Raw genomic sequence first — 22568 nt, forward strand, 5'->3', positions numbered from 1 at the left:
ACATGTAGTTCTGCGTCAGACCCGCAGACCCTCGCCTGCTTGTCAAAGTGTTATGTATTGTTTATCATAAGTTGTAGACTTTGTGTCTGACACTCCCATGTACAGGGGCAACAACATTTAAAGTAACTGTACAATAACATATCTATTCTAAGAGTTAACATAACTGTCACAGCAAGCAGACAAACGCTGAACACAATGACGCAGCAGCTGAATCAGTTTCGTCGACCCAGTCAATGGGTTTTTATTATGTTTCCAGCAACAGATCCATTTCTTTCACAGTCAAGAGTTCAACACATTTCCATTTCCATACACTATATCCTCACATACATGTGGTCTATATACCAAAGAATGGGTATATATAGTTTTGGGTAAATACATGTTAACGGCCGACTCCATCTGCGTTCTTTTCCAAGTTTTCTAAATGGAAATGCCCGCTCAGCCTCAGCAAAAAGCAGTCATGGAGGTTACTACAGTAGGCTGTGAACACTAGCACCAGCTGAGTCAAATGTTTGAAAATGGCACAGAATATGCTGTCGTGGGCGTCACAGTAGATACACAAGTCACACAGTAACACAGACAAACTAACCACTCGTGTGTTCTACAAGGTGAAATTGGTGTTTTTGTCAAAGGAGACAAAAACTTTGAAGAAATCACAGATAACTGCTTCAGTTGTCTGTTGTAAAGGGCTGTCTGACAGCAAGGTTAAAGGGTGAAAACATTCTTTATATAACATACACTGAAATTGATGAAGATTTTTTTTTAGTTTTTTCCTTTTGAGGTGGCTACACATGGCTTTATTAAAGACTCTTCTGGCATAAACAGTAGTTTCACCTTGCAGAACACAGGAGCTGTTGGTCCGTTGCTAGTTAGCTAGTCAGCTTGATATGTATTTGTGTGACTTTTGCTCTCAGATCAGAACTAAAGTGATGTCCACAGCAGCTTAACTTCAATACTTCTCCAAACAAGAAGCGTATCGACCGCCGTCGGTAGCACTCAATAGCTATGGATAAGGATATATATGAAGCAGGTCAAGTGGGATAACATTTTGAGAAGGGATTGGGAAAATAGCATTTTGATGCTAAAACATACATACTTGATCAACATGTGAATATTTGGATTTGAACACCTAAGGAACACTACTGGGAAGCTACAGATTGATATAAAAAACCTTAAAGAAAAAAAATAATAATAATAATGGACCTGCCCTTTAAACAACAAAACATCCCAAATCATATTACTTTGAAGAGGGGTAATACAAGGCTAAAAAGGACTGAAGAAGTTACATTTTGAGGATATTTGATACCACTTGATTACTTCTGTAGATGTGTAGATCAACATAATGTTGTGGGCACAGCTCTACAGTCCACAGTCTGGTTTCTCTGTGTTTCTGGTGTCTGCTGTCTCTTTCTTGTCTTTGTGTTTGGGGCGTGGCACTGCATAGCATTAGTGCTCTCAGCCACACTACAGTGATCTCCTGTGCCTCAGATCCTTTGCATTCCTGCCTGCCACGCTCAACACAAACCAAACTCGACCTTGCCTCTCCATTCATCAACCTTCATCACCCTCCGTCACCACTGCTTCCCACTATCTCAACCTCATATTTGCAAATTACAATAAAGCCTTCTGTTATCCGTTTAACTACTGGCTCCGTCTGGTTCCCCTTGTTCAGGGGTCGGCAACCTGAGGCTCCAGAGCCACATGTGGCTCTTCAGGCCATCTGCAGTGGCTCACTGTTGCTTTGACAAAAAAAAATAATATATTGAATTTGTCTACAATTTAATCCACATCATTGTAGTTATTCTTATATGATACAATTGTAAAAATATGTACCCTATAGACAGGAAAAATATATATATTTTAGTCGACTGAAATGTGCATCGTAGCCTATGACCATCTGGCTCTTCACCATTTATATTCTTCTATACATTTTTGCCAAAACTAGCTACAACAGAAAAGACAGATTCATTTACATGAACTGCCAGTGCTTCACGATGAGTGATTTGCAGCGAGAAATTGGCAAATTACTTTCAATATAAGGCTCAAAGATGCGGCTCCAGAGGGATTTTTCTTTCTGTTTTTTGGCCAAAAATGTCTCTTTTCATGGAAAAGGTTGCCGACCCCTGCCCTTGTTGATCATAACACATAAAAATACTAGAAATCATGGTGATTATTATGATGTACAGTCTGTTTCACATTTCCATTAAAAAATGCACATGTGGAGATGGAGAAAATGTCAGTAAGTCAGTGAGCGTGTACAGTACGAGCAGTACCTGAGGTCAAGTTTCTGGTAACAATATTTGGTACAATCAGTTTTTTGGTCAAGGTGCATGTACATCTCATCATCATCTTCACAGTTCATCTGTGACTGCTCTGACACCAATAGCCTAGTCTTCTCTGTGAAGTTTATTGGTGTCTTCCATATTCATGCTCTCAGCAGGCTGAAGTGCCGCATTTCTGCCACTTGTCCTGCGGTTTAGTCGGGGGCGGTGCTCTGAGAACCAGTTGGTGATGGTCATGGCGAGGCGGAGGATGCCCAGGCTGATGCAGTGCACCTCTGAGGTGATGGGGATGTCGGAAAATAGGGCGTGGTCCCTGCACATGAGGGCATTGCTGCATTCAAAGTCTTTAACGATGTTGAGGATCTCTTGGCGCTCCGCCTGACGCATCATCCCTCTAACATTGAGCAGGGTGGAGACGTGCTTCTTCCTGTAGGGAGGAAGGATACAGGGAGGAAGGGGGGGAGATGGGTGTTAATTGATATTGGGTCTGTTTGGTGCCGTCGAAGGCACTCATGACTTTGAGTAACAGTCACATCTCTGTGAGTCACAGTATCGCTTTCTGGGAAGTAACAGAACATTTGTGCCACTTTTTCGAATTTGGCACATTTCATAACGGTTTCATATTTGTTGCTAAACTAACATTTTCTTTTTTAGAGGCTGTACAATGTAAAAAAGAGATCTGTTTAATTTACGGTAAAATACCAGCAGCTGTGGTTGCCATAAGTTCACCGTAAAACATACAGTGAGTGTAAATTTAAATTTAAATATGATCAAAAACTGTCATTTTGACTGAATATTTCCTTTATTTTAGGATTATTGTGTCCTTATGACATTATGGTATTTTAAGTACAATTCCTTGATTTATGGTAATTAAAAACATCTACTACAGTGATATTCAATTTTTAATGTTACGCCCTATTTCTGATGCAATTTGACAGTGTTTTACTGCAATTTCTACAAACATTATTTACAGTGTAGAAGACTATTTACTTTAGACTAGAAGATCCAAGGAATCTGATGGTACCAACCATGTCATGTTGTTATCGTTGTTGGGAAAAGATGTGGTTAAAAAAAAAAAAAAAAGCTACAAAGTTGGGCAACATTTCGTAATCTAATTGAAAAAAGGGGTCCCTGGCTCTGACCTCCAAAAATGTTCTCCAAAATGTCAAAAGTTTTGATATTAAATCACAGCATGGATTTTACTATGGTATACCTCAATGTTCTTTGACCATTTTTAAGTTGACAAAAATGGTTGAATTTAGCATCGGATCTGTGTAACAAATAGTATCAACACAAAAATTGCTGTAACAACTTATGAGGCATGATATTCCATGTGAATTCGCTTCATATACTTCTGTCATAATGTTGTAAGCCCTTATACACATTCATAATTTATAGATTTCTTATATTCAATTAAGATTGTTATATCTAGAAATAAGCATGTTGAACGCCTAAAATAAGAAATTAACTCTTAAAACAAGATAAATTATCTAACACTTCTAAATCCAAAGTTTTTTTTAAAATCTTGGTTAGAAACAAATTATTTGCAGTGCACTCTACTCGGGCCAGTTCATCGCCGCTTGCAGCTTAAATTTATCTTGTTTTAAGAGTTAATTTCTTATTTTAAGTGTTCAACATGCTTATTTCTAGATTTAATAATCTTAATTTTAAGAAATCTTGTCAAGTGAAACTATCTGTCCATGCAGCAAAATCATTTCCTCAGATTTAGCGTTTTTATCTTGTTTTTAGACACACCTTTTTTGCAGTGTAAAGACCTCCTGTCTGTGGAAAATAATATTATATTCTTAATATTGTAAAGCATTAAGAGTAATTCAATCCTGTTCTCAGAGACACATGACCAGACAACCCAACCTCAGGGGGTTATAATGTCTTTTTGCATGATAGTATCTGACTGTCTGGCTCTGTTTTCAATCCGCTTTCTTTTGTTTCTTTGAAGCTTGTATCACTGTCCTGAAATGTCTCATCCCTGTATGTTAATTACATTAAGTCGTGACATCACCTGTAATTATCTCCGGTAGTTTGATCACGTGAGACTGATTTTCTGTGTATAAGCGTAACAGTTTCTTTTGTTGTTGTAAATGCTTTTGATTCATCACACCGGCTTTCTGCATTTTTCTTCAGAGACAAAGCAACTATCAATATTTTACCCATGCCCTTCTAAAAATGGGGCAGAATGGTATTCATTGCTTCAGAACTTAAGTATCTGCTTGAACCAGGAGGAAAGGTCTGTGCTTGTAGGACTGACTCATATGCCCATGTGTAGGCACAGTCACGTGTGCATGAATGGACTCTGCAGAAGTTAAATGAAGCACCCAGAGAACCTAAGAAAGGCCGGCAGCCTTTGATCTCCTAAAATACCAGCAGGGGATGCCATACAGTAAACAAAGGGGGTGAGCCAAGCAGTGAGTTAGCATGTCTCCGGGTCTGAACTACTATGTTTTGCTCTCCTCTTCCACACCTCTCTCTCTTTGATTCCAAGCGTGGCACCAGTCTGTCTCCTGCAGGGTGGCAGGAACAGGAAGTACTCGGCAGCAGCTTCCTGTCTGTTCCGCGGAGGGTAATGCGTCACGCGCGGTCGTAGGTTGCCAACCGTCACCTGAGTCTTAATCTGTGCACAAACAGTCTCTGCGGCTGGGACCCCCCTCCCCGCCCCCTCGAGGCCTCTCAGCCTCATCCATTCTCAAAACAGACCCGCTTTCCTCTCCAAAAATAGCAAAGTTAATGTAGATATGTTTCCGCGCTCCTTTTCCTTGTTTTGATCCATTGTGACCAAAAAAAAAAACATACATAGTCTTACTTTTTCCTTTCTCTGGCTAAGTGCCAGAAACAACACTGTGAATGTGTAGCAATAAGCATAAAAGAATATAGGACCTTCGGGGGTACAGTAGAGAGAATATCTGTTTTTATAGACACTTCCTGGTTGCAAGAGAAATGTTCCAACACTCTTAATTTATTAAAGCCCTCACCGAATATCTGGAAACTCTTTCACCAGCACAGCAACCTCCATCTGGATGGAGGGAGTGTCCTCCAGGAGAATGATGTCAGCGAGGTGGCAGATGATGCTGTCCAACCAGGACGAACTTGATTCCTGGAGACGACAGAGAAGATATAAAGAATAGCAATAATTTAATTATCATGCAATAACAGCCATTCATTAGCATAGCCAAACTCAAAATAGTAATTTTAAGATGCAATCGGTATAATATGGCCTTAATTTTTGTTTTAAAAATTGTAAAAATTACTTAACATTATCAGCAGAATGTGAAAAAAACAAGACTTTTGCTAAGACACCTAATTAAATTAGCATGCTAACCAGCATGCTAACCAGCTAGCCCCTGGCCCGGCCAGGCTCGGCCCGTCCTGTCTTGTGCCTCAAAAAGCAATAGTGAGTCACTGTAGTCCCAAGTCTTCACTCAGAGAGGATGAACAAGTAATCACAGCTACACTGTTAGCAGTTAGCAGCTTAGGTTTACAACAAAAAACAAAATTAAGACCCATCACAAACTGAGATTCCTCATATAAGAGACTGTTGCAATGGTGAAGTCCCTGAAATGTTTAGCTCCTTTCTTGCACTGATTATTTGCTGGAGAGCAATCAGAGGCTGCGATGCAAAAGGAAGCAGAAGCGAGACAGGCAGGCCGGGATCCAGGCTAGACTAAGAAAACCCTCACAGCCCTGAGAAAACTAGGAGAGAAGCTCACTTTGGAGGATAAGACTTTTCTCCCAGAAAATGCTACAGCTACTCTGAACCAGTTTGAAAAAGTGACTGCAAACTTAGGCTCTGAAGACAAGATTTTGTCTCTAGCTACCTCTGGTTTGAAAACCAAGGCATAGTGACTCTGCAAAATGCTGATTTTAACTCTGTGTCTTCATTACCAAGTAAGAAATGTGCCAATTGATTCGTGATTTTTTGAATAATCAGTGCACTTCTAGGTGTCTTTTTTAAGACTTTTTTAGAAGTATAAAATGTAGAGACTGTTGCGATGGTGAATTTTGCGGATAAATCTCCTGTACAGTGTGTTTTTCACTAATACCTGTTCTCATCAACAAGCTGGATGACTTGATACTACTGGTTATGGCTGCATAATCGGAGACCAAGCTACAGTACATGAAACATCCCCAACGTAGCTTAGCCATGAAGCTATCAGGCTTCCTCATCGCCATTACAGACTCTGTATCACATCCCTCCTCTCTGCTGGGCTGTTGCTCTCTATGCGCTCTGCTGAGCAAATGATCTCTGCTTGAATAGAGCTTGACCTGTCCATGCAACAGTTTCTTCAATGCAGGATCAGTTCTGGTGTGGGTCTCAAGATTATTGCATGTCTCACTGTACACAATCTTGATGAATGTCATTGCTGCATTAAATAAATCATGCATTACTTGGACAAGGTCTCCAAAGCTTTTTTTTGGCTTTATGATTACAGAAATGTTTTCAGCTAAATATAAAGTTCATTGCACTTGTTGTTGCTGTTCACCCCGATGACTTCTTCTGATTAAACATGTGTTTTTAAGATGAGTCATGCCGAACTGTGAACAATTGAACCTTCAAAGCAAACGCAGATTAATACTTTTAAAGTCCAGAGGCCAACATTTAAGTGATTTACTAAGTGAATAACAAAACTCCACCTCTGTTTTTCTGGGTCATGTTTTTCCTTCAAACACTCAGGAGAAAGAAAGCAGAATTCTTTGGCTTGGCATCCACTAAAAATAACGACGTCTTTTTTAGACAGCCATTAAAAACTCAACCCCCCCACCCCCACCCCTTCCAAAGTTCCCAGTTTCCACAGACACTTCATCCCGCTTCTCGGCGAAAAAGGCCATCAAGGCCATCCCAGAGCTAGATCAAAGCCGGCCAGCTGACAGGAACAGGAAGTTCCTTCTGAACACAGCAGCTTCCTGTTGTCAGCCGAGGTGACGGACACTTGTTTGAACTTGCGTACAGAAAGGGGGCAAATGCCACGCTGTCAGGCCTAGCTGTTTTACACCCTCTTCCCTCCTCTGGCAAGTGCTAACGTAAGCCCGGTCCATCCATCTCCATCTCACTGACGGCAGCCATTTTTCAGGCCTCACTCCTGTATCAACACTGTCTGAGTTATTCCTGACCTAGGAAGTTTGATGGTCAGGCTCCATTCCCAGCCTCCAGACTCGGCATTCCCTGTGCCAGCTCTGCTCCGTGTTTTTAAGATTCAGCATATTGGAATTATTTATAATGCTCAGGGTCTCCTGAAGAGCAACTATTAGAGTATATAGTCATGGAAAAAGTGATTAGACCACCTTTGTTTTCTTCATTTTCTTGTTCATTTTAATGTCTGGTACATATAAAAAAGGTACATTTGTGTGGATACATTTAATTACAATAAAATAGATCATAAGAGTTTAATTTAAGAGCTGATATCCAGACATTTTCCATGGTTTTCTTGATAATGATGTTGGATATTATAAAGAAAACCATGTTAAATGTCTCTATCAGCTCTTAACTCTCGAGTCTTGGGCTATTTTGTCCATTTTTGAATCCTTTTCATGTCTTTCCATGTCTTTGTAAGTCATTTTGTGTCTTTGTAAGTCATTTTGTGTCTTTTTTGGTCATTTTGTATCTTTTTTGGGTCATTTTGTGTCTTTTTTAGTCTTTTAGTCCAACATAAAATGTGATTTTGAATCTTTACTTTCAAAACACTATCATGCTCAATAAAGAATTTAAATGTTTCAAATGTGAACAAAGGTTTCAAATCTAACATATAAGAGGGTTACATCCAGTTCTATCATTTTATACTAAATATATTTGAGCTTGTCTCCAGTTTTACTTGGTATATCATCATCAAACTGAAACTGGCCTCATGGAGTTTACAGCCAGAACTTTAGAGGTAAATTTACAGTAGGGCTCCACGCTGCTTTGTTTTCTAGTCTGGATGTCATCAAGAAGTCTGGATTTGGTGCTTTTGGAGACTCCAGAGGGTTAAATTAAACTTTTATCAGCTATTTTTGTTGTTATCATTATATTTGTCCAAACAAATGTGCCTTTAGTTGTACCAGGTATTAAAATTAACAATAAATTGAAGAAAACAATGGGGTCTAATCACTTTTCCCATGACTGTATGTTCATTACAGGACAAAGCAGACTTTATACATTGATATACAGTCTTACCAGATCCTTAAAGAGTCCTTTCAGCTGTTTGGCCTCATCTTGCAGGCGGAAAGCCATCCTCTTCCTCATCTTTGAGGATGTGCAGATGACGCGTCCCCGCATGATGGCTCGGACATACTCCACCAGGACCCGCCGGTGCACCTCTCCAACCAGGGTCTGTCAGTCATTCAACACATATGAGTATCATACAACCCTCAATCAGATGCTGTACAGAACATGCAATGCAACACACGACCTCTGATTGATTAAACTAGTGCTACCTGATAAGGCGGAGGGTCCATCCTTCTAAACTTCTTGAAGTGTTGTTTGATGCTGGCTTCAATGGCCTCAAAGGCCTCTGTGTTGTTCAGCCATTTTCTCTTTATGAGTTTGTCAAAGAAAGGCTGCAACAACAACAGAACGCTCTGATTACACAAGCAAATATATTTACTTAGGTACTGTGTTTAAAGCTTTTTATTTTCTTTGGCGGCACCTATCGGGATAAGCAGAAATTGCAGGTAAAAGGTAGAGGTAAAAAAAAAACTTCACTTCACTTCCTAGAAATCCAAACAGTGTGGTCTGTCTGACAGTTTGTTTCTTTTTCCTTTGGTTTACACTTGTTTTGAAGTTTTTTTTAAGATAAGATAGAACTTTATTAATCCTGAAGGAAATTCTGCTTCCAGATTACTCCAAAGCATCCAAAACAATTACAAAAACAATCATAATATAGGATAATATAAGAAAAAAACTATGAACAAAATAGGTAACAATAACAATATATAATATAAATATAACAATATAAAAAATAAAGTGTCAAAGTAATAAAGTGAGTTAAGTGCAGATATGGCAGGTTGCAATATACAGATACAGTCATGGAAAAAAATATCACCCTTGTTTTCTCTAATTTCTTGTTCATATTAATGTCTGGTACAACTAAAGGTACATTTGTTTGGACAAATATAATGATAACAACAAAAATAGCTCATAAGAGTTCAATTTAAGAGCTGATATCTAGACATTTAACATGGTTTTCTTAATAATGATTTTGGTTATTATCAATAAAACCATGTTAAATGTCTAGATATCAGCTCTATTCAGTCTATTCACTATTTTTGTTGTTATCATTATATTTGTTCAAACAAATGTACCATTATTTGTACCATATCATAGAAAAGTTTATTTATGTCAGTAATTCTATTTAAATGCTATTATATTCATTCATTACACACAGAATGAAACATTTCATGCCTTCATTTATTTAATTTCTTCTAATTATAATGATTATGGCTTACATTTAATGAAGAGCTAAAATTCACTGTCTCAAAAAAATGTAAATATTACAAAAGACCAATTTTAAAAAGTTTGTTTAATATGTAAATGTATGTCCATCTATATGACTCAATACTTGGTTGGGGCTGTTTGACTTGAACTACTGGAGATGGACTTTTCCATCATTTTCTAATGTATTGAGATGCACCTCTGACTTTGAATGGAATTTTTTTATTTATTAACAATGCCTTTTTCAAAGTGACTCAGCTCTTACGGCTTTTACTGTAATAGTAGTATTACAGAATTAGTAATAGAATTACCAGTAAAATCTGACTTTGTGTTTCCAGGAAGTACGTTACAGGGTTTTCTTTCACTATTTGTCATACATTGTGGCTATAGTGGCAGTCTGGCTTTAATTCCCTTGATGAGACCTGCTCATGACTTACTCACCCTGATGTGTTCAAACAGCCTGTCAGTCAGGACCCTGACTGACTGGTTGATGATCCTGTCCAGGGAGGAGTTGGCTCTTTGTGCAGACTCCTCGCTGCCTTGTGGGTCACACTGCCTGCAGCGCTCCACTAAGGATCTACAGGACAGATTGAAGATTGACTTTCAGCAAATTACTACAAAATATAAAGACTTTCCGTTATTATTATTAGTTTATTTAAAAGGGGACAGTGCAATTTCATAAAACAAATGATTATACATGGTTAAAAAAGCCAGAGTTAGCCAGAAGGCTAGTTTTCATCTATAGTCCCCTGGCCATGATGTAAAAAAGCAGAGAATTACGAAACAAAATAAATAAATAAAATAAAATAAAATAAAAATAAAAATACGTACAATATACAAAATACATATACAAACACTTACGATACGATTAAGAAAAAAATACAACATCACATACAACATCACAACATAACATTTTATCATAACATCAAAACAACACAACAGGCTTATCTTTTAGTGCTGGCAGCTGTAGGTGTTGATAAGCCACAATTTGAAGAACGAATGGTTTGTCTACCTGAGAGGAGGGCAGCAGTTGACCAGAGCTATGGTCCTGGAAACATATCCGTCCCCTCGGTCTCCGAACTCTGCCTGAGTCTCATGAAACATCTCAATCTTCCTCTGGAAACTGGGCATAGAGAGGTTTAATGAAAACCTGATGGATGCTTATACAAAATATGGGTAACACTGACAGTAACCATCATTTATAAATGGTTAACAGATTTATTAATGTTTAATCATCATTTATAAACTGTATATAGGCCATTTAAAATGGTAAATACATCATTTATTAATATTTAACTAACTACATCATTTATACATGACAAATACATGGTATAATAATGTAAGTTTCTAGTTATTTTACCATCAACAATTACATTATTATTAATAGTTCATTAATAGTTTTAGTTGCACTTATCATAACATTTTTAACACCATATTAAGTATGTTAATGATTTTGAATGAAATGATTCATATATCTTTAATAAATAGGTTGAAAACATTTAACGATTACATATGAATAGCACTTTGTAAATGGTAAATAATTGCTTTATAAACCATCTATAAACATTACTTAGTTGGTCATTGTAAACTGTTACCAAAGTATGCATAACAGTCTTTCTTGTAAAGGTCTCATATTGTAAAAAAAAAAAAAAAAAAGAAAGAAAAAGTGAGATTTTCATGTTGTTGTTTTTTTAATTATTAAGCAGTCCTACAGTCTTGGAAAAAGCCATTTTCTATGAATTTCTTGATAATGATTTTGGTTATTATCAAGAAAACCATAGAAAATGTCTAAATATCAGCTCCTAAATAAGATAAGAGTTTACTCTTATCAGCTATTTTTGTTGTTATCATTATATTTCTCCAAACAAATTACCTTTAGTTGTAGCAGGCTTGTCTAATCATTTTTCATAAATACTGTGAATGTATCAAAACACCCATTCCACAGAGAAACACACTCAGTCTGTATTCAGTAACATCAGGACCGTTGATTTTATATACAGGTAATAAGGCCACAACAGTCAATCCCCAGCTGCAATGATGGTGCAGAGACTCAGAGTTTTATTGAACATTAAAGCGTGTGAACACGTTTTAGTCGAGACTTAGAGTAAGTGTGAACCTGAAAATGAGCACAATATCTCCCCTAAGAAATATCATGTATTTAATACGAGCTGATTTTAAAAATAAATAAAATAAAGACACTCCATTGCACCAAGTGCCTTTTGATTGTACTACCTGCAAATCACACAACTAATTTTACAAATTTGAGTGCATTTTTTTTTTCACTTTTTTACTGTTTTGCAAACAATTTTCCTGACTGTATGCCTCTCTGACACCATATACTCACTTGTAGAGAAAGTCAGCCAGTCCAATGAGACTACAGCGAGCCACTCTTGCCCCTAGAAACTGGTTCACAGATGTAGATCTGTCCAAGTCCACCTTCAACCTCTGAAAATGTGAAAGACATGAGCAATAAGACAGCTGAACTTGGGCTAAAGAATCACTACTTTTGATGATATGATGATGATATAACTTTATTGTCTGTTCCAAGGTTATTATAGTTAATGAAAACTAACTTACAAAACTAGAATTGAAAAACATTTTCGTTAACTGAAATTAAAATAAAAACGAGAGTTTAAAAAAAAAAAACGATAACTAACTGAAACTGTATTGTGAGGTTACAAAACTAACTAAAACTGAGTAAAATTATAGTGAAAATGTCCTTCATTTTCGTCTTTGTCAACTTTTTTCATACATAAACCTTTTTGGTCGATATGAAATCTATTTCATCTATCTGGCTTTATGACTTAATAAACTTATTGGGGCTGAGATGGATAATAAAATAAAATAAAGGAAACATTTATTGTGACTTTTTTAAAAATCTGGCACCCAACAAATACCCAATTACAAAAAATTAAAACTAACACTAAAACTAATAAAAAACGCACTAAAACTAAGCATTTTCCAAAAAAATAAAAACTACTTAAAACTAGCAAACTCACTCTAAAAATCGAATTCAAACTAACTGAATTTGAAAACAAAGAATCACAACGAAAACTAGAACTAAAACTAATGAAAAATCCAAAACTATTATGACCTTGGTCTGTTCTACAGTAAAACCAGAAATTTGTCTTTGTCACTGCATCACAAATTAAAACACACTTACAAACACATTCACACACAACAACAGATAGAAACAGTGCAGCCTATTCTGTGCTGTTTAGGACAGTTATTGAAGAGGGAATGAATGATTTCTTGTAAATGTTTTCCCGGGCCAGTGGGGTTCTGTATCGTCTTTTGAACCTGGTCTCACAGGAATCCGTGAAATAGCCACGGATTTGCTTAACTCAAAATCCGTGGAATAGCCACGGAATCACTCAAATATCCGTGAAACTGACACGGATTTTGCTTCAATGCAAGTTAATGACAGTCATATCCCGTGGCTATTCCATGGATATTTTTTCCTATTGGTTTGTTCCAAGTCACGTGACTTTCAAGGTCCCAGCGGTCAGAACAAAAAACATGGCGGACAGTTCCCTAATTTTTAGTGAAAAAAAATCAATATTTTGACTTAGTTTCTGCATAAAAATGGATTTTGATCACATTTCTAGTGAGAAATATATGTTTTATTTTCTAAATATTCACTCAGTGAATGTACATAATCACTTTGTATGTTGGAATAGCCACGGGATATGACTGTCATAAACTTGCATTGTAGCGAAATCTGTGTCAGTTTCACGGAAATTTGAGTGATTCCGTGGCTATTTCACGAATTCCTGTGAGACCATGTTGCGTCTTTTACTAAAATCTTCACTGAGATATTGACATGTAGCATGTACCTGGATGACTGAGCGTGCTAGATGGGACTGATACTCCTCTATGTGCAGAGTCTGGGCCCATCGCCTCTCCTCATCATCCAGGACCTGAATCAGCTCGATTGTCACCTTCTCCTGAAAAACACAGCATAACATTCAAACATGTGTGCTACAGATTATGTAAAGAAAAGCTGTAAAGCTGTGAGAGGAGAAAACATGTCGTACCCTGACAATGCTGATGCAGTCTTCTTCCAGCCTCTCCACTGTGTCTTGGGGCAGAATGGGCTCCAGTGGAGTATAGTTGATGGGTGTGGTTGTGCTAATGGTTCCGAGGACATCCCTGGTAGGAAATTAGAAGTGATTACTAAGTCCAGGTTTGATTTATCAATCATTGTATTATTTCATTGGAAATCCACTGTCAAAGAAGGTGCCCTACACTGTAAAAAATGTCTGTAGATTTTACGGTGAAAAACTGCTAAACCATGACAGTAAAAGACGTAAAATGATAAATGGGTTAATTCAGTTTCAGTAACAATGAAACACTTTAAATGTATATATCAGCCAAAACTGTATTTTTTAGTTTAAAAAAAAATACATTACTCCACTGTAAAATTCTCTGGCACCGTGTTTGTAGCAAAAATATACTGTAATATATATACAAGACCCCATTAACCCTATACAAATCCCTGTAATTTTAGCATTTATTTTTTGTAAAAATACTTTTTCTAACAGTTAAATGTACTAAACACCATATCTCTAACAGAAATATACTCTAATATTTAATGGTAAAATCTTTCATTTATGCAGCATTTATGAAGTATTTTCTTGTCAATTAAATGGCAGAATAGCTTTTCTTTTTTTTATGGTAAAATATGGAATAAAATGGCAATCTTAAACGTGAAATCAACAGTGCTAATATCTTTTTACCGTAATATTAGAAAAAGTTGCACTGTATTTATTACGGTAAAGTTCTGGCAACCACAGCTGCTGTTTTTTTACCGTAAAAAAAAGTTGTTTTTTTTACAGTGTACCTGTTGTAGATGTTGTAGAACCAGTCCAGTAAAGAGTAGACGTCTGTGATCTGCAGCGGCCCGCTGGTGATTGTCCGAAGACGTTTGGCCACGGCTCGATGGTAACTTTCCACATACACCTGGAAGGCAGAAAACTCCTCTGGGTAAATGGATACAGCATTTCTCCTTGCTGCATCCAGGTCATCCACCATCCGACCCCTCAGGCGCTCCAGGTATGAGGCCAGCTGGCCCGCCTGGGTGTCCACCTGATGTGGCAGACTCCAGTCGGCGGCCTCCATCACAGCCTGCCGCCACTTCATCTTCAGTCGCCGAGGACGCTGGCTGGGCTGGATCTGGGGGTTCTCTCGCTCCGGCTTGGTGGCCTCTCTCAGGGCCCAGGAGGCATCGGCATGCTCCTCCTGTTGGACCACCAGCACCACCAGCCCAAGGTTGGGGCCGGCGCTCGGCTGGCGTAGAGACTCCCGCACTACGTCCCACATCTCCTTCTGCAGGGCCTCATAGAGGAGCTCCACATCCTTAGCCTTCCGCCGACCTGAATCCAGTGTTGCATTGGAGCTAAGGGCCTCATCTAAGGATAAGGATAAGGATGGTAAGGGGCTCATGCCAGGAGGGGTGCTGGGACAAAGGGTAGGAGTCATTGTGGGAGTAGAGTTCATGGGAAGGAGAGACAGCAGCTCACACTCCCGCTCCAGCTCCTGGATGTGTGTGTCAGCCAGGAGAAGGTCCCTGTGGTTGACCAGCTGCAGGATCTCCAGTACTGCGGGGAGCAAAAGAGACAGGCAGCTGTGTTTATTTGCAACCAACAAACTGGGAAAGAGTGTATCTGTTTTTATGGTTACACTGTAAAAAAAAAAGTCTGTAGATTTTACGGTGAAAAACTGCTAAACCATGTCAGTAAAAGACCATAAAATGATAAATGGGTTAATTCAGTTTCAGTAACAATGAAACAGCGTAAATGTATATATCAGCCAAAACAGTATTGTTTACATGTTTCTATTTTTTACAATACATGACTCCGCTGTTAAATACTCTGGCACCGTGTTTGTAGCAAAAATATTCTGTAATATATATATACAAGCCATCATTTTTGCATTTATTTTTTGTCAAAATACTTTTTCTAACTGTTAAATGTACTAAACACCATATCTCTAACAGAAATATACTGTAATATTTAATGGTAAAATCTTTAATTCACATTTTCTTGTAAATTATATGGCTGAACAGCATTCCTTTTGATGGAAAAACTTTATTTTTTACAGTAAAAAAATGGAATAAAATGGCAATCTTAAATGTTTTTACCGTAATATTACAAAAAAACGTTTTTTTTTTATCGTAAAAACAACTTCTTCTTTTTTACAGTGTATTGTGCATGTGCCTGACTGACAAACTGGGATATTTGTTGCTCATTCTGCACACTCTTCTATTCCTAGCAAGGCTCCCTGTGGAGTCTGTGAACAGTAGCTTGGTTGAACCTCTATCTAGAGGAACCTGGGGTAGGAGGAAGTGCGGTCATTTCCTGATTTCACAGTCTTCTGGTGATTGAACCCAGTGACTCAGGGATCTGGGGACCTCTCAGCCTCATCAGAGAGTTGTCTAGGATTGGGAAGGAAGCTCTGCTGAAGCTTGACCAGGAGGAGCAAAGTTCTCTAATGTAAGGAAAACTCCAAGACTTCTTTGTCATTTAATATGTTTTTGATCAGGACTTTTTTTACATCTGATGTTTCTGTGATTGTTACCTGAGAGAGGCTCTCTGGTTTTGACCACCGGCTCCTCCTCATCTGTTTCCTCCTCAGTCTCTTGGGACGCCTTGTCTGACATGGACTCCCTCTTCAGCTTGCCCAGACTGACCATCCTGAGGAAGGAGGGCCGCCTAGACGCCTCCGCCTCGCTGTATGTGCTCAGGTTTCCGCAGGGCAGGCTTTCTCTGCGCTCCTCCTTACGCCGACCTGTTATTCTGCACAGTGTCCAGAGCAGCAATGCACAACATTAATTACTTTCAATAAGACACGGCATCATGCCACATGACTTGCATAATATACAGGAATGTATGAATAGGGATGAGTGTATTGTACTCTACAGCAGCTATTCTCAACCTTGGGGTCGGGACCCCAATTGGGGTCGCGAGATGATTTCTGGGGGTCAACAAATCATTTTGGAAGTCAGCTCTGTCTCCACTGTGTTAAAGTGTTCATGTGTTAATGTGTTTTAGTCTTTTTGGTCACTTAATGTCTTTTTTTTTTGTCATTTTGTGTCTTTTTTGTGTCTTTTTTTGATCATTTTGTGGTCAATTTCTGTCTTTTTTAGTCATTTTGTGTCTTTTTTTGATCATATTGTGGTCAATTTGTGTCTTTTTTGGTAATTTTCTGTCTTTTTTTTAGTCATTTTGTGTCTTTTTTGTAATTTTGTTTCTTTTTTGGGTCATTTTGTGTCTTTTTTGGTAATTTTGTGTCTTTTTTTGGTAATTTTGTTTCTTTTTTGGGTCATTTTGTGTCTTTTTAGGTAATTTTGTGTCTTTTTTCGATCATTTTGTGGTCAATTTGTGTCTTTTTTGGTCATTTTGTTTCCTTTTTTTGGTAATTTTGTTTCTTTTTTGTATGATCTGAACTGTGCGTGTGAGATTCTGTTCAGTGAGCGGGGGTCGCGGACAACATGCATGTTAAATTGGGGGTCGCAACTCAAAAAGGTTGAGAACCACTGCTCTACAGTATGGCCGGTAGCAGCTATGTTTGGAATGCCACATATTCACACATCTGTTAAACTGTGAGCGTGACTGCTTCAGTTAAAAATAGTCCCATTGAGTAAGCACAGCCAGTACTCAACATGTCAGTGAAAAACAAAAGAGGTTCCGCAGATCAACAAGCTGCTATAGCATATTACATAACTCGTCAGGAAATAAGCACACTATATGCTATTCTATCAGCAAGCAGCAATGGGTTTTTCCCTCTTTCACCTTCTCCTCTGGGACTCGGAGGCCAATTCATAACACATTTACAACTCTGTTGTTGTGCAGCTCTTGAGAGAGGCCTTGATTTTCTTATTGTATTGTAGTTTTCTGTGATAATTACATTACTGCATTGTTTGACATTTTATGTAAGAGTCCTTAATTGCCTTTTATTGATTCCTGTTGATGTAAAGAATGCTTTTTGTTGTATATTTTTCAATATGGATCCTGAATATGTGCTTTTTAAGTGGGAAATATTTATTATCAGTTTTATTTAAAGCTTTTTCTGCCATTTCGCTTCATCAGATCATGGTTGGATTGTAGCAAAGCCCTTGAAAAAAGGCTTTCTGCAGCACCATCTAAACATTCATTTGCCTTTTTTTTTTTTCATTTTAATAGTAACAAAAATTGGTATCTTTGTAAATTAAAATTATACTTTTGAAGATTTTCACTTTTTTGCCCTCCACTAGAATGTCATGTTCAATTACAGGATCTACTGACAGAAATAGTTATTAATTAGCGAACAATCACCTGAAAGTGACGTTTCATTGTCTTATCTTGTCTACACAGACTGACCATTTGCACCACCATGTTTCTACAGTAGCCCTGAATGGAAAGCTCCGATTTTTTGTCACCATACAGTCATGAAAAAATGATTCGATCACCTTGTTTTCTTCAATTTCTTGTTCATTTTAAAGCCTGATATCTAGACATTTAGCATGGTTTTCTTGATAATAATCAAACTCATTATCAAGAAAACCATGGAAAATGTTTAGATACCAGCTCTTAAATTAAACTCTTATCAGCTATTTTTGTTGTGATCACTATATATGTCCAACCAAATGCACCTTTAATTGCACCAGGCTTTAAAAAGAACAAGAAAGCAAGGAGAAAACAAGGGTCTAAAAATGTTTTCCATGACTCTAGGTTCTCTACATGCTTGAAAAGGGAGGGGCGGTTGCACTCTGCAACCTCACTGCACACTGCTCCTTTAACACATATTACTCTTTATATCAGAAATCAAAATTCTTCACAATGACACACAACAGCTAAACTCTTCTTCCTCCCCGCCCCTCCTCACCGGAGCAGGGTCATAATTCCTTCGGAGCCCCTGCGTAGTCCTTTCCTTTTCTCCCTCTCTGCTGGGAGACTGTTTGAGTTTCCAGGGCTGAAGTGAGGAGAGTTGTTCCCCCATACACTGCGTCCCGATATGCGCAGCCCCTTCCCAAGTTTTCCAAGGGTTTTGAGGGGCGACGATCCACAGATTCGCTCCAGGGTCCCCCTGAGGGGCTTCCCTTTAAGATTCCCTGCCCCGTGCCTCTCTGCATTCACCTCGTTTTCCTCCTCTTCTCCATCACGGGAGGACCTGAGCTGCAGGTTCCCCTTCACCTCCCTCATGATGAGGCCCATGTCACCTGCGTTCCTCTCGTCCTCGTACAGGTCCACATCCTCGAAGGGGTTTAAGTTCTTGTTGAGATCCTTCAGGTCGTTCAGCTCCTTCAGACCATTGAGATCATTCAAGTCCTTGAGGTCCAGGTCCAGCCGGGGCAGGATCAGTTCTCCGTTGGCTCTGGGAAACTCGGGGCAGGTCTTGGACCGTCCTGGGAGCTTCTTCAGAATGGGCATGGTTGCTCTTGAGATTTTTCCAAACTATAAAACAAGAAAAAATAGTCAGATTTAGCTGTAATGCTCAGTTTTCTGTAAAGCCCTTTGAGGCAAATCTGTGATTTGTGATTTTGGGCTTTATAAATACTTGACTTTTTGAAAAAAAAATTTTTTTACATTTACCCACAAAAACACCACCCAACACCCATCCTGTATGGCAACATTAATACCATAAACATTAATAATCCAGATGTGATACAAAATACCTTTAAATCCAAGAACAAAAGACATGACTCCTTGCTTTCAGTTCATAGGAAATTGAACCTATGAAATGTGGAAAACTTTTTTTTCTTGTGGTGGCACATCAGCCATCAGACAGTTTATATAACTGGAAGCAAAAACATCCGTTCACATGTTATGCAATGCACTTCACTAAGCAAATAGGAAATATGGATTCAAAATATTGCTGCGTTTACACACGCTATACACTATATAGCTAATATATACTATATAATATTACTGAATATATTCCTTTTTTTTTTTTTTTTTTTTTTTTTTCAGAAAACAACCTTAAAAAGATGTTTTAAGAGCTTCTGTCATATAGGGAAAAATAACAGCTCAAAACTGTTTTACACACAAAAAAATCAAGGTATTTTTTAAAATGCTTTTCTCAAATGATGTGCAAGAGACATTCCTGATTAAATGGAGGTTAAATAATAAAATGTTAAATCAGTCAGACTTTTCACGAGGATGACAAAATATTCCTTTTTGTAATGCTGAATTATAATTCTCAATGTGATTATTCTAAATTATAGAAATAATGTCAATCAACCAACAACTCAGTGTTCTGACTGGATACTTGTTGATTTATATTTTCTACCAGCCCTTCATTTTTGAGTTGAGTCTGCCACAGGTTCACAGTTTTTTCGAGTCTGTCCTAGAACAACACTCACATGTCCGTATGTACATTTTAACATTTTTTTTATATTGTTTTAACCTCCAGCTAAATCCATAGTCATCAACAAATTAAGTATTGTTTTTACTAGAAAATGATTTATTTTCAAAGAAAGGGAAACTTCAGGGAAACACAAAGACCGACTTGTGCTAAACAGACTGCTACATTAGATCATAAAGTCTCTCATTAGTTTCATACGTAATTTATAATGCATGTATTTTTTTCCTACTGCATTAGAAATATATCTCTCACAGGCAGTATGGACAGGAAGAATGATCACAACCACCAATAACAGTTTGACAATAGACTTGAAAAATATCAGCTCACCATTTGAGAATCTATCACCCAATGCAGAATTTAAGCCATTTAAACACGTATACCTGCATTTTATTATCCTAAGATAATTGATTAAGTTAATAAAAGTTAAAAATGTAAGTGAATAGTTTAACTTGAAAACATTTTCACAAAATGTTCAGATTGAAAAAACCTCCATGTAATAAAGCTTCAATAAATCTATTTTATTCTGCTCCATTATGTAAACTTTAAAGGAATCAGAGACACAGCACAGTGATCTGCAAAAATCTTAGATTTAATTGCAAATAATGTAATAAATGAGCCAAAACATGCAACTGCTTAGAGGTAGCACCCCCCAAAACCAAAGGTAGTTTCATATGTTTGAACTTAAACACTTCTATCGATTATTTCCCCAATCTTTCTCAATCACACTAGCTGGTCTTGATCACAACAGATATTATTCGTCTCCAAAGAAAATGCACCAAAACATACAAAACCTTTCCTACATTCTGATTCCTCTCACTCTGTAACGAGACATTCAAGATAAAAGATAAAAAGGAAATCACTGTGGGAATGCCAATGTGCTCTTAATGTACATATATTGAGTGAAAAATACTCTTTTTAAAATTTGTACAGCAACTTTGAATTAATGCATGATACCCTGATATTCAATTTGCAATTTTGCAATTTTCTTCGACTGTGGCCACAGTTCTGTTCTTCTCTCGACACCACAGGTTTATTTGCACACCTGGAAGCTCTGCTGCAGCCCAGAGCAGATCACTTAGTCAGGATAGCGACTGTTGGAACAAGCTGCAAGCTTATTATCAGTGATGAGAGCAAACTCTCCAAAACTGAACACATCCTACATAAAGTGTTGTTTGCTATTGTGATTTCTATTGTCAGCTTTTATGCTTTTATGACATGCAGGTGTCATAAACACACACACACATATTTTTACCACAGCCTTCAACCACCGCTGTGTGTGCTCCTGTAACGACTTGATAACTCTTCTTCTACTGTTTATCAGATGTCTCAGAGCAGCGCTGGACAGGAAAACACTTGATGGCTGTAAACAGGTTTTTACGACTCTTTTTGAGCAAAACATGTTTTTTAAAGGAACAAAAGGTGATACGAGGGAAGCAGACACCATAAATGTCTCTTAGTCAACAAAAATGAGCCCTCATTATGTTATAATATATATTGTGAAATAAAGTCAAATATGATAATGAGAATCCCCCTCAGATGTGAGTTTTCTCACTATGACATGACAGAAATTTCCCTCATTGCAAATTGAAAATCTCAAACCTTTTTTATCAACACATGAATGTCTAGGCATCTCAGACAACTGGGGACAAATGTGTCCAAACACAAAAACGTATACAAACATAATACATTGAGCATTGGCATTAATCCTAAGCATACATTTTAAATAAAAACTGTTTTCTCTATGGAATCCAAATAAAAAAATAAAAGCATTAGAATAAAAATCAAACGTCATCTATGAATTCATAGAATGAGTCTTACCTGATGAGATTGCCTTGCAGTGTTTCAATACAATGTCATCCTGGAGTGTGCTGGCTGTGCAGGCTGCCAGGCTGTGGAGTGTGTGCGAGTGTGTGTGTGACTGATGAGTGTGAGAGCGTGTCCGAAAGTACTCGGTGGCTCAAGAGAGCAATGTGGCTGCCTGTGGTTTCCTGACGGGCTCTATTGTGGTGGAAGGTGATATGTTTTCCTGAGGAAAGGCCCGTCCCGTCCTTGCTCACCCCCCCACCCACCCACCCACTCCTATGCCACCGACCCTCACACCGCCTCCACTCCCCCACCCCACACACACACACACACACAAACACACACACACACACACCCGCCCCCTGGGGACCCCTCTGATTGCTAATTGTATTAACTGTACAGTAGAGGAGGATAGGACAGAGAATTCCCCTGCAGTGTTTTATATTTTTAACAGCTCTACACACCCTGTCTGTGTGTTTGCATGCATGTGTGTGTGTGTGTGTGTGTGTGTGTGTGTGTGTGTGTTGGAGGTAGAACATGCACTATGAGGATGATTCAGTGTCCATGGCCTTGAGTCTAAATTCCATTCATTCAGCATCTACAGTGTCATTTTCCTCAGCGGAAGACTTAAAGTGGAGCGATCTGAGTTAAAATGACAATCAACACTGGTGCTAAATGAGCTACAAGGCCATGGCAGGACTCCACCGTGCTACAAAGGACAG

At 38.1% G+C, this 22568-nt stretch overlaps 1 protein-coding gene across 1 annotated transcript; it reads right to left on the reverse strand.

Annotated features, from left to right (window-relative positions):
* Positions 1 to 216: 216 nt before the first annotated feature.
* Positions 217 to 22086, reverse strand: exoc3l2a (exocyst complex component 3-like 2a). The gene is made up of 13 exons (XM_059352382.1): positions 21862 to 22086; positions 18565 to 19133; positions 16279 to 16496; positions 14543 to 15299; positions 13737 to 13851; positions 13536 to 13646; positions 12044 to 12144; positions 10712 to 10822; positions 10141 to 10276; positions 8703 to 8825; positions 8443 to 8598; positions 5267 to 5388; positions 217 to 2706 (listed from the first exon to the last, which is right to left on the reverse strand). The coding sequence occupies exons 2-13, from the start codon at positions 19107 to 19109 to the stop codon at positions 2385 to 2387; spliced, it is 2817 nt and encodes a 938-aa protein (XP_059208365.1). The 5' UTR covers positions 19110 to 19133; positions 21862 to 22086; the 3' UTR covers positions 217 to 2384.
* Between the last annotated feature and the right edge of the window lie 482 nt (positions 22087 to 22568).

Source organism: Centropristis striata, chromosome 15 (genome assembly GCF_030273125.1).
Source record: "Centropristis striata isolate RG_2023a ecotype Rhode Island chromosome 15, C.striata_1.0, whole genome shotgun sequence".
In the NCBI taxonomy this organism is placed as follows: Eukaryota; Metazoa; Chordata; class Actinopteri; order Perciformes; family Serranidae; genus Centropristis; species Centropristis striata.